The sequence below is a fragment of the Sorghum bicolor genome, chromosome 4 (genome assembly GCF_000003195.3).
Source record: "Sorghum bicolor cultivar BTx623 chromosome 4, Sorghum_bicolor_NCBIv3, whole genome shotgun sequence".
Lineage (NCBI taxonomy): Eukaryota > Viridiplantae > Streptophyta > Magnoliopsida > Poales > Poaceae > Sorghum > Sorghum bicolor.
This window is the reverse complement of record NC_012873.2, coordinates 743,329-756,838: the sequence shown is the minus strand read 5'-3', so window position 1 is coordinate 756,838 and position 13,510 is coordinate 743,329. Positions and strand designations below refer to the sequence as shown.

The 13,510-nt window shown below is 46.5% G+C and overlaps 1 protein-coding gene and 1 long non-coding RNA gene across 2 annotated transcripts; one reads left to right on the top strand and one right to left on the bottom strand.

The window, feature by feature from the left end:
• On the bottom strand, positions 551-1,335 carry LOC110434476. Its single transcript, XR_002451985.1, has 2 exons — positions 1,248-1,335; positions 551-877 (listed from the first exon to the last, which is right to left on the bottom strand). It is a non-coding gene; the product is annotated as an uncharacterized LOC110434476 (long non-coding RNA).
• LOC8085186 (MDIS1-interacting receptor like kinase 1) lies at positions 7,440-13,474 on the top strand. Its single transcript, XM_002453112.2, has 2 exons — positions 7,440-12,689; positions 12,771-13,474. Exons 1-2 carry the CDS (start codon positions 10,016-10,018, stop codon positions 13,223-13,225), a joined length of 3,129 nt encoding a protein of 1,042 aa, XP_002453157.1. The 5' UTR covers positions 7,440-10,015; the 3' UTR covers positions 13,226-13,474.

Below are 13,510 nucleotides of genomic sequence, written 5' to 3'. Positions count from 1 at the left end.
AGCTGACGCTCGGCAAAGAACCATCCTTTGCCGAGTGCCTAACATTTGGCGCTCGGCAAAGGGGACGGCAGCTGCTGCCGTTAGACGTCAAGGGACTTTGCCGAGAGCTCTCCTTTGCCGAGCGCTCTACTCTTGGCAAAGGAGGCCTTTGCCGAGCGTCGTACCTGGCCCTCGGCAAAGGTCCGTCTTTGCCGAGCGCCTTTTCCACGGCTCTCGGCAAAGATTTCGGCTCTCGGCAAAGTAGGATTTTTCTGTAGTGATAAACTTAAACAATATTTTGAGACTAGCTCTAAGACGGTTTCAAACAGAAACTTCTCAATTACAAAGTTATAGATCCCATAAATAGCTACAATTTTAATATAAAAATTGTCTTTAACCAAATTCCTATAAAAAAAGTGTATGATACATACTGATCGCTCTCGATCATCACACTTACTACACACATCATAATATTAGCATTTTTTTATATATATTTAATCAAATTTAAAATGGTTTGACTCCTTGAGTGGTGTGTGTTACTACTTAATTACGACCATGCATAGAGGGAAAATTAAAAGGAGAACCACACATCCATCCATCTATTCATGCAGACGCCGATTATTATTTTAATTTGCTGGAGTACATGAATGCATATAGCAGAGGCACGAGCGCGCGGGTGTGAAGCAAGTGGGGTTGGATTATTTGTCAAGTGGTGCAGTGCAGCAGTAGCAGCCACCCCCCACGCACTTGCCGCTGACGAAGCCTGATTTCTTGCAGCACTTGTTGCATAGGCCCGGCCGTATTATGCACCTATAGAGGCACTTGATCTCTGGATTGTTGTCATCGCCGCAAGAAAACAATTCAGTTTCAGTGCCCACCCCAATTCTGGCCGCCTCATCTGCTAATATCATCGTATGATTATATCCATGTCCATGGTCCATATGCATGCAGAGGAATTTGCAACTCCAAATTGATTCTACTCCTAAAAAGCCACAATGACTTCAAACCAACTTTTGTACAGGGGATGAAAAAGGCAGAGTCTTGTTGAATTGCAAATGTTGTCTTGGGTTGGGAGTTTTGGAAGCCTAGACATTTCATGCCTAGCAGCTACATGGACTACAGCTTTTTACTGAGGCTAATAATTAAGCTTGTTAGCCTTTAATTTGTTGGTGAGAAGCCGTTAAGCAGGAAACATGTAAAAAGTTGACTTATCAGAAAAGCTCCTGAAAAATAGGAGGATCCAAACAAACATGGCCTATGTAACTTACGTGAGGCGATGAGAACGACTAGCAGTAAGAGCATCAACATTATCTTCCTCGCGCTGCCCATCTTCTTCATCATGATCTGCATCCTGCGATGAGCCAGAGAGCAAGTATATATGCAGCTTCATATTTATAGATTATTACAATCTCCCTAGATATTTGCTCCAAGTGAACCACTAGGCGGCAGTGATAATTAATTTCCTTCCTCACATAGCTCCTTAATATAATTGTTATCTCGTTAATCTCTACCTATTCTCTTATTACCTCCATTTTCTCTTCTCTATCTGTATGTTAGTATGTATAATATATCTATATCTATCGCGCTTTTCTAAATAATGATGAAGTTATTTTTAATTTTCACAGTTTTGTTGGTGTATGGTTTAATTTCTGTCTCAACATTTAAAACTTTTCTACAGATGCAATGCAAAGCAGTTCCTGTCTAATTAAACCACCCTCATCAGTCAATTGATGATTACCATTTGAAGGCTCAGTTACGTACTTATACGTAATATAAACAAGCACAAAATAATTGCGACTAGTCACTCCAATACGTACGTGTTAGCCTGTTAGGAAGACCGGGACGCCACGGCCGAATAGGAAGGAATAGGGCATTGGGCCAAGAAAGCGATCGGAGCCCGCTGGGCCAGCTTTTGAGTAGTAAGAGTGCGGCGTCTGTGGGCTGTGGCGGGCCGACGAACTACATAGTACCATTGTAACTGTTGCTAAAAAAAACATAGTACCACTGTAACTGTAACTGGCCTATGCTAAATCTTGAGCGCAAGAGATTTTGGACCACTTTCTGTTGTCTAAATTATTTATTACCTACATACAACATCTAAGAAATGCTTGTCTACAACTCTATTTTACTAGTACAACTATTTTTTTTAGACTTTAGCTTCATGAGTAGCTCTACTATTAAAGCTGAAGTTGTTTTGCTAAATTGTCTACAAAATAGGTCTACTTCTACATGTGATGGCCCATTAGAGCGAGTGGGAGCTAACAGAAGGTATTATTTTCAACTCTATCTCTCATCCACGTCTTGTTAGAGCACGTTTTAACAAGGTTTCCAGGTAAATCTATTTTATTTTACCCTCGTTTGGCATAATTTGATCAATTCTCATATATCCCTTGACGATGGGCACAAAACCCGTGGTCAATCACCTAGAGCAGTGAGGAGAGAGAACCACACTCGGGACACGTGATCAGTTAGGAGGAAGGAGACATAGGTAAACTACAGGGAGGGGATTAGCACCAATGAACAAAGCAGGTTTGTGAATTTGATACATAAATCTTGCCCTATTTGAATTTGAGACCTTACACAAATTCAAATGAAAAAGGTTTCAATGGGAAAGTAATATGGAACCTTGGTTTTGGTCATTTCTCTAATCGAAGTCACTCAAAAATTTTGAATTTCAAATTAAGAAATTTAAACATAATTTTTCTTAAATAAATGATTTCAAATGAAAAAAGAAATCAACTAGAAAGTTGTAATATCTCTACCAGATCTACAACTTTGATGTTTGTCATTTCTCCATTTTGAATTTCAATATGTGAGGATTTCAAACTAAACTTTGGGACCATAGATTATTTTAAATAATAAAGTTTTCTGCAGCAATGTTTTATATCTTTTCAAGATCTATAACTTTGATTTTATTCGTTTCTCCATATGAGATAATTTCAAAACTAAAAAGAATTTTAAAATGTAATAACTTCAAGCATAATTTATGGTATTTAAATTACTTCAGAACGAAAAAGTTGTCAACAACAAAATTACAGATTCTAAAGTTTATTTTCATCTGACTCTATTAGAAAAAAAATACTATGTTGTACCTATTTTTTAGAGACGGCTCCACATCTTGTAGACCCAACACCTCTAAAGATAGAAGCATTTTTAGAGAAGATTGTAAATCTTCACTACCTCTAAAAATCATTTTCTAGAGGGGGCCAAGTTTGGGAACCATTTTTAAAGGTATTTGTTGCCAATTTTATAGCGATGTGTGCTGGCGGAAGGGGGAGGAGGGGCGTGGGCACGTGGCCGCACCCCTAGGTTCCAATGCTGCACACCATGAAGAGAGAGTAGTTACATTGGGCACCGTGTAGCTAGTGCACCCCATTTCACACCACAAAGAAGAGAGCAACAAAGTAGTTACACTGTCCTCCGTGCATCTTGTGGTACCTTGTTGTAGTATGTCGCGTTGTTCTAAAAGCCAAGGCGCTCCTTGATGATGCAGAGTGAGAAGAAGATGGTTTTTATTAGCTCTAGCTAATCTAAATAGGACTTTAGCTTTTAGACTACACACCTAGATTTAATGAATCTAGGTTATCGGTCCACCACTGCCACAAGTTGCCGGCCACCTTGTCCATCTACCACTGCTATCCATTCTTTAGCCGAGGAGGGTTATTCCTCCTCTCTCACTGCCTCATACTCATGTGACAAACCACCACCTCGCTTCAAACCTTAACGCCCCACCACCTGCACCACCCCAAGGCCCCAAGAACAATTACTTCTACCCGACTAGGGGAGGTGTACGATGAGTTACAACCAATTGTTATGCATGGAAGTTTTTTTGAGCACGATGAAGCACATCCTAATAATGGGATGTGTGCTATGAAGCTATTGCGATGCAAGCTCAAGAAAATTATGTGAATTCGAACATGACGTGACTGTGTGATGTGATTGTATATGTCTTGCGATCTGGTTGATGACGATCCTGAGTGTCGTGCGGACTAAGGGTGTCTCTACCACATTCTAAGGACTACTCTCTCCATCTCAAAATAAATACATATCTTACTTTTATGATTACTCTTTTTTTAAGTGTGATCAAATATATTAGAAAAGATAGTAATATTTATAATTAATGTGTAGTAAAGAAATTTATTTTCATAATACATTTATTTAGAGATACAATATATATCTAATTTAATGACTCTTTAGAATTTGAGATGTGCACTTATTTTAAAAGGAGCGAGTATTTGGACTATCCTGCTTAAGTGGAATGGGTCAGTCTACCACACATTTGTTTGAAATCAGGAATTCAGGATAGTAATTTCGGCAGTTTCCTGGCATTCATGGGGGTTTTCTTTATTGGGAACAGGGGGGGGGGGGGTCATTGTTTATAGGTGGTGCCGTGGTGGAATTGCAGGGTAACCACAGAAATTTTACGATGTTGCTTAGCCTGTGGCGAATCAAACTGTGCCTGAGTTTCAGCCGTCGGTACGTCTGGTTTCCTGGATGACGATGATGATATATATATATATATAATTTGGTTACAAATATATGCACACTTGCTTGTCCACAGAATATGGCAGGTATATATATGCTCCATGTTTTGCTTCGTCGCCATGGCGTGTGTTTTTAGTTGCAGTTGCGTGTTTGCAGATTGTTGCATTGCATGCATATATAGCATGTTACGTTGCCGCCACCTGCCGCCGATGACTGACTGATTCATTGTTTCATTCGTTGGGCTCCAACTCGATCCAACTCCCAAAATGTACGATCGAGAAGGGTATATATGTAGAAGCCTGCCTCACAATGCCGATATGTCAGCCATGCATGCACATGCCTCTCACCAAACGCCTCACTAGCTAGAGGAAACTAACCAGTGCATGTAAAGGAAGAAGAAAAGATATATAATACATACATTTGTGAGGAATATGGGATCGTTTGCATGATTAATTGTTGAGCTGGATCCATCAGCCGGGCCATGTTAACTCACAGAGCAAGTTCGTTCATGCTTGATAATGGTGTGAGAGGCTCATCTGCATTCTAGGATATATACACAGACATACATATTCCAACTCACTGACATGCTGGGCCTGGTCAAGTTGGGCCCACATGGAAGTGGTTGACATATATCCATCCATACCTGTGAATCTGTGAGGTACTGGAATTAAAATATATAATAATCCAATTGCTGCGTAAATAAAATAAAAGAATATGATTAGAGAAAGGTGAAGAAGAGAGAGAAAGAGGAGTAGATAGCTAGTTTGGAAGGTGCTTAGCAAGAGGGTTTCACATGGCCAGCATCAGTTTATCGTTTGATGTTGGTGCCTAGCTGCTGTCTATCCATGGGTACTTAGCATTGGGTAGCATGTGCGCATGTGGCTTACCTAGCTAGCCACCAACTACCAGTAGCCTAGCGACGGTGGCGGTGAGGCTGTTAAGCCAGCCAACTGAATATTATTCCCCCATCTCTCCATGATTAATCTCCATGTTTCTCTACATGATTGCTTACTTGTGCATGTTAATTGATTCTGGTTTTGTTTCAGCTTTATTCTGCAATAATAGCTAAAGGGTAATTGATTTCACATGTAAATTCGTTCTCTGTGCTCAAATAATTCTGTACTTTCCATTGCCAATAGTAATAAGTAAACTCTGCTAAGTTTTATTAAGATTCTGTTTGGGGAAGACAGTTATGATATATCACACAATTTGGGGATATATGTTTCTTTGAAATAAATTAGGCGTGCAATCTGAAAAAAATCATACACTCGGTTGATTCTATATATGACAGGTGCTAGTAAGTAGTACGCATCACAATTTTGTTAATTTTAAAAAAATAAGGAAAATGCACTACATGCATGGGTGAGCTCATATGTTTCTCCCATAAAAATCTAGATAACAAATATACAATACAGCGCAATGTTTTAAGTATATGATATACAATACATCTTTGTCAAAAGATGCTATACAGTATAGGAACTTTTGTTATTCATGTTCATGTACCCACCAATTACTCCCAAATTTCAACTGTTTCATGCAGGGAACCTGAACGGACATAGCTAACAACTAAAGCAGACAGACACCGAAGATGAGATGTTATATGATGCTCCATGCAACTAGCTAGTCTTTTGCAACCCTTGTGAATGCTTGCATGGCTGCATCCTGCTGCAAGGAGAATTGGAGATGGAGCCAGCAACAAACATAACATGGGAAGAAGAAGATTCCCGCGGCAAGGCACAAGGGTGGCAAACAAACTGCTACTAATGAAAGTGATCACCCGTTGGCAACATGCATATGCAGCCCAACTAATGATCAATAATTCATCAAATCAAGATCATATCTCTTTTTAATTATATATTACCGTACGATTGCTTTACATTAGGTCCGAACCCACTCTTTTGATATACTATTCCGGATGATTGGTGAGAGATTAGAGGTAGTAGTAGAAACCAGAGAGTGGAAGTTCAGGGAATTCTTTGGGTTTTGACTTTTTATATCCAAAGGGTGATAGGACAGGAGTCATATGGATGGTGTGGTAGTTTTGTGCTGTGTGGAAAACTCCTCTCGAGCTGCGAGCGCTAAAGACAGTGAGTGACATCTCCTTGACATTGTTTAATTTATCGCCGTCTTGTCGGGTAACCATGTATATTTATCCAAGATACAAGAGCTTGTTGTTAGATTATCCCAACACAGTTTATCGTGCCACTGTTTCCAAGACAATTAGAGTATAATACAACTCATTCTATGCATAATATCGTATCACAGTGCTGTTATTTGTTACTGTATATGTTCTATCTATTATCTATGACAATGGACCTAAAGATATATTATACATGGTTTCTAACCCTAGTTCTATATGCCACGCGCCAGCATAGAACTAAGTACTAGCCTTAAGGCTTAAGCTTATCTCTCTTATGTTAAATTCGTAATAGCTTGCTGTATCTATATGTAGCAAAGTGCTATTGATGCAGTGCAAAACTGCAAACATACGCATTATTAGAAGGCGTACACGTATACGTAGTCGCACACAACATACATTAGTCACCTTTATCTATGTTTCTGCCGCAAGACGACATGGCTAACAAGTTAACAACTCGATCATATATAGCCTAAAACATTTTTTTAGAAAAGGAAATATATTAATATCAGGCTTCTGCTGCATCGACCAATGCATATAGCCTAAACATGAAGCTTAACTGAAATGATTAATTCCATAGAGGAAGCGCAGCTGGCCGACGGTGCAAAAATGATTGGATTGCTATTGCTATGCATGGGTTACAGGCAAGCAAAGAAGCTACAGGCTAATGATGAGAGAATGTCACAGGCTAGCATGGCTAACTTTGGGGATTTGATTTTTTATCTTTTTCTTACTAAGTAGTACTACTTTTCCTCCAACACCAAACTCATGGCTGCATGATTAAGTTTGGTTGGTATGCCGCCTACAACAAGCAGTTGCTTAAATAGCACCGCACGCCATTGCATTGTATGTATGATCTTCCATCATCTTGAGTACACATTAGCCTGCACTACACATCTAGCTCTACCTGCATATCCTGCTCCTGCATGCAAAGTTTGCTAGTAGCTAGTGCAAAAGCTAGCACCTTGATTAGTGCCTTTTTTTGAGGAAAGATTAGTGCCCCTCATTAGGACCTATGGTTATGAACTCCTTTGGTTTGTGTTCCCTAGCTAGTTAGGCTTTTCTATCAGTATTATTGTCCACCACAATTGCACTTTGTTTGATCGATCAAGATGTGTTTCTAGCCGTTTTGCTGTGTCGTGGCACATTCTTTGGAGATTATTGTCATTCTGATATGTGCCACATACATCAAACTGGACTAGATACACACACATTCATACACCCTCACATACTGTTCCTTATGTATCTTTTCATTTGTTTTATGGTCGGAGAGCATAGCAATTGAACTCTGCATTCTTCCGTGGTGCAAACTCAGATTAGTATTTCCACGTTACTGTTCAAAATTGGTGTACATAAAGGTATGGATGAATGTATAAATTATTGCTGAATCAGGAGGTTATTAGGCCTAGGTAGCTGTCTTATTTAGTTTAGTTTTGTAATTAAAAAGGCAACTAAATAAGGACCTAGCTATGCAAGAATTAATATATAGTGTAGCTAAATAATTAAGAACAAGTGCATAGTGTTTTTCACTCTTACTTGACAACATTTCCAGTTTAACTTATTAGCTCTTCAATGTTTAATGCACTTTGTCCCTAGTTTCTTATGAACTTCAAAAATGCCAATACCACTGCAACGATTTCAAAATATGCTTATAGAATTGACATCCTAGGGTCTATATACATAGCCTCAAGAAAAAGCCGCTCGCAGCTAAGGTTCACATATTTTCTTCAGTACCAACAGCGTAACTGGTAAACACAGTAGAAGCTCTGGTTTTCTGTTGTTCACTGGCCGAATGAACTGTTCATTTCACTTATCAGCCGCAAGATCTCTCATGAACAACAGACCTCTAGGCGGGAATGGTTTCTTCGTACAAAGAATTTGATGGCAGTTGTTATTCTAGATGCAGTATATATTTCTGTCCCTTGCCATTGCTGTTATTGCTTGATCAGATGTTCATTGACTTCATTCAGATCATCAGATACGGGAGAATTGTATATATCAGCCTTGCAGGCCAATTTAACAATTTCACTAATCACTTCTGATTCTTTCTCTGACTGTGTTTCAGCAGCCTTCCAAACTGTGTCAACTCACAGTAGGACAGCCTTCCAAACTGCTAATTAACCCATTTAATTACGTTGCTAGTACTACTTCTGTTCCCTTTTCATCTGATGCATGCAGGACAAGTGACATTCTACTGGGGACATGTGCCAAGCAATGCTCAAAGGATCCCCTAGTCAGAGAAGAGCAGTAACAGCAGCAATAGCAGCTACTGCATGCATGCCTACTGTCACAGGAATGATTAGCGCAGGTTTTATTTTAACAAGGTCAACTTGGGCAGACTCAACACATGCACCACTGTACTACATACATATGCGTCGGCGGGGTAAACTTTCTTTAGTTGTTTATGCATAACATGTGTCCAGATCTCTTAGCTAGTTAGGGTGCTTGCATCAGGACAACACCAAGAACATACCCCTCTACCCTCTTGTCTCCCTTTGGGTTAAATCTACTCTTTTAGAGCCTGCAATGGAAGCATCCTCCTGTTGTACTGACTGGCAAATATAATGACATAGAATTAGCACTGTCAAATTACTGTAGCTCTTATTGTCCTAATAGCTTATCTGTACCACAGAGAGTAGGAGCTAGCTTCTGCATGGTACCAGTAGATGTAGATCAGGATCAGTTGAAATCTTAGGCTTTCATTTCATCTACACAAAATGCAGGAGTAGATCTGTTTCAGAACTTGATAACAGAAGCTTCCAAAAGAACAGGCCGTACGAACACGTAATTTACAGCAGGTCTGTTGGTCTCTGATTAGTACTCCTACTAGTCAGTAATCAATAAGGTTCAGAAAGTTAGAGCAGAGCTAATCTTCTACTGTCTGCAATGACAGGGAATGTAAACTGAAGATGCAAATGCAATTAATCTACTCTAATCTGATGGGGGCTGCCACAAAGTAAAAGATTAAAGAATGCCAACATTGCCCAAAAGCAGGCTGCAAAAGCCATGGCTTTAAAACACATTCCCTCCATGTTCCATGTTCTCATGCCCCCTCTCCAAAACCCAGCTCACATTCGTTAGCAGGGTGAGGTGTCCAGGCACTAAACAAACGGCATGGTGGCATGTTAAGAAATGCCAAGAAGATCCATTATCTTATTACACGCTTTAACCAATCTTGGGACTAGTGAGAGTGATGATATAAAGCCTGTTTCTGCCATCTTCTTCTTCTTCCACCTACAGCCTCTGCCATTCCTGCAGATGCAGTAGTGTCAGCAAACAAACTACTAGCAGGCAAGCCAGACAGTGCCTCTGACATGGCGCAGCACTAGAAGCAGCAGAGGCACCTGCTGCAGCTAGAAGCTGATCGATTTCAGCTCCCAAAAGTGCTTTCTAGGAAAGTGGCAGAGGATTCTAATGGAGGCCAGAGTGACGGTACTGGTTCTGCTAGTGACAGTGTCTTCCATCTTGTACACCGGAGTTGGCGCCGGCGCCGGCGGCGGTGGCGACGAGCGGGCGGCGATGCTCACGCTAAAGGCGGGCTTCGTTGACTCGTTGGGTGCGCTCGCCGACTGGACGGATGGCGCCAAGGCCTCGCCGCATTGTAGATGGACGGGCGTCCGGTGCAACGCCGCCGGCCTCGTCGACGCGCTCGACCTCTCCGGGAAGAACCTGAGCGGCAAGGTCACGGAAGACGTGCTCCGGCTGCCGTCGCTCACCGTCCTCAACCTCTCCTCCAACGCGTTCGCCACCACGCTGCCCAAGTCCCTGGCGCCGCTGTCCAACCTCCAGGTGTTCGACGTGAGCCAGAACTCCTTCGAGGGCGCGTTCCCGGCCGGCCTGGGCTCCTGCGCTGACCTCGCCACCGTCAACGCCTCCGGCAACAACTTCGTCGGCGCGCTCCCCGCCGACCTCGCCAATGCCACGTCCCTCGAGACCATCGACCTGAGGGGCAGCTTCTTCAGCGGTGACATCCCGGCGTCTTACCGGAGCCTCACTAAGCTCAGGTTCCTGGGCCTCTCCGGCAACAACATCACCGGCAAGATCCCGGCGGAGCTCGGCGAGCTCGAGTCGCTCGAGAGCCTCATCATCGGCTACAATGCGCTGGAGGGAAGCATCCCGCCGGAGCTCGGCAGCCTCGCCAACCTCCAGTACCTGGACCTCGCCGTCGGCAACCTCGACGGGCCCATCCCAGCGGAGCTCGGCAAGCTTCCGGCGCTCACCGCGCTTTACCTTTACCAGAACAACCTCGAAGGCAAGATACCGCCGGAGGTCGGCAACATCTCGACGCTCGTCTTCCTCGACCTGTCCGACAACTCGCTCACGGGCCCGATCCCCGACGAGGTCGCGCAGCTGAGCCACCTCCGGCTGCTCAACCTCATGTGCAACCACCTCGACGGCACCGTGCCAGCGACCATCGGGGACTTGCCGAGCCTGGAGGTGCTCGAGCTGTGGAACAACTCCTTGACCGGGCAGCTTCCCGCGTCGCTCGGCAAGAGCTCGCCGCTGCAGTGGGTGGACGTGTCGTCGAACTCCTTCACTGGCCCCGTCCCGGTTGGGATCTGCGACGGCAAGGCGCTCGCCAAGCTGATCATGTTCAACAACGGCTTCACCGGCGGGATCCCGGCCGGGCTCGCGTCGTGCGCGTCGCTGGTGCGCGTGCGCATGCAGAGCAACCGGCTCACCGGCACGATCCCCATCGGGTTCGGCAAGCTGCCGTCGCTGCAGCGGCTCGAGCTCGCAGGCAACGACCTGTCCGGAGAGATCCCCAGCGACCTCGCTTTATCGACGTCTCTGTCGTTCATCGACGTATCTCACAACCACCTCCAATACTCGCTGCCGTCGAGCCTCTTCACGATCCCGACGCTGCAGAGCTTCTTGGCGTCCAACAACATCATCTCCGGCGAGCTCCCCGACCAGTTCCAGGACTGCCCGGCACTGGCGGCGCTGGACCTGTCGAACAACCGGCTCGCCGGCGCGATACCGTCCAGCCTCGCCTCATGCCAGAGGCTGGTCAAGCTGAACCTCAGGCACAACCGGCTCACGGGCGAGATACCCAAGTCACTCGCCATGATGCCCGCGATGGCCATCCTTGATCTGTCGAGCAACTCCTTGACCGGCGGCATACCGGAGAATTTCGGGAGCTCGCCGGCGCTGGAGACGCTCAACCTATCGTACAACAACCTCACGGGTCCCGTGCCCGGGAACGGTCTCCTGCGTTCCATCAACCCCGACGAGCTGGCGGGCAACGCCGGGCTGTGCGGCGGCGTGCTCCCGCCGTGCTTCGGGAGCCGCGACACGGGCGTGGCGTCGCGCGCTGCCCGCGGCAGCGCGCGCCTGAAGCGCGTCGCGGTGGGTTGGCTCGCGGCGATGCTCGCCGTCGTCGCCGCGTTCACGGCGGTCGTCGCCGGGCGGTACGCGTACCGGCGGTGGTACGCGGGGGGTTGCTGCGACGACGACGAGAGCCTGGGCGCGGAGTCGGGCGCGTGGCCGTGGCGGCTGACGGCGTTCCAGCGGCTCGGGTTCACGAGCGCCGACGTGGTGGCGTGCGTGAAGGAGGCGAACGTGGTGGGCATGGGCGCGACCGGGGTGGTGTACAGGGCGGAGCTCCCGCGCGCGCGCGCCGTGATCGCCGTGAAGAAGCTGTGGCGGCCGGCGCCGGTGGACGGCGACGCGGCGGCGAGCGAGGTGACCGCGGACGTGCTCAAGGAGGTGGCGCTCCTGGGGCGGCTCCGGCACCGGAACATCGTGCGGCTGCTCGGGTACGTGCACAACGACGCGGACGCCATGATGCTGTACGAGTTCATGCCCAACGGCAGCCTGTGGGAGGCGCTGCACGGCCCGCCGGAGAAGCGCGCGCTACTGGACTGGGTGTCCCGCTACGACGTCGCCGCCGGCGTGGCGCAGGGGCTGGCGTACCTCCACCACGACTGCCACCCGCCGGTGATCCACCGCGACATCAAGTCCAACAACATCCTCCTCGACGCCGACATGGAGGCCCGCATCGCCGACTTCGGCCTCGCCCGCGCACTGGCGCGCACCAACGAGTCCGTCTCCGTCGTCGCCGGCTCCTACGGCTACATCGCGCCAGGTTGGTATCATCGCCGATCCATCCATCCATGAATCTGAAGCGATTGATTGTTCTGAGTTCTGACGCATGCTTCGATTCCAGAGTACGGGTACACGCTTAAGGTGGATCAGAAGAGCGACATCTACAGCTACGGCGTGGTGCTGATGGAGCTCATCACGGGCCGCCGGGCGGTGGAGGCGGAGTTCGGCGAGGGGCAGGACATCGTGGGGTGGGTGCGGGACAAGATCCGGAGCAACACGGTGGAGGAGCACCTGGACCAGAACGTCGGCGGCCGGTGCGCGCACGTCCGGGAGGAGATGCTGCTGGTGCTGCGCATCGCCGTGCTCTGCACGGCCAGGGCGCCGCGGGACCGGCCGTCCATGCGCGACGTGATCACCATGCTCGGCGAGGCCAAGCCGCGGCGCAAGAGCGGGAGCAGCGGCACCACCAGCGGCAAGGACAAGGACAGCGCCGCCCCTGCCGCCGTCGCCCCCGCCGTGGTGGTGGACAAGGACAGGCCGGTGTTCAGCACCACGCCGGATTCAGACTACGACTAGGCGCCATGATAGCTTAGGTTGAGTTGCCTCGTGTTCAGTGCCTGTCAATGATTTGTTCATGTACCTAGATTTTGCTTTGCTGCAGGATCTTGAGCCTGTATGTAGCCAAATGTTTGCTGTGAAGATTAACTAGCTTATAGATTCTGTAGATTAATGTAAGCAGCTGAATAAGCTTTGAAATTTCCTTAATTATACAAGCACCCCCAAAGAGAATGAAGAAATCAAATCAAGCCAATTTAATTGATCAAAGCTCGTTGTCATCTGTTCTCAAACTGAATACTACGT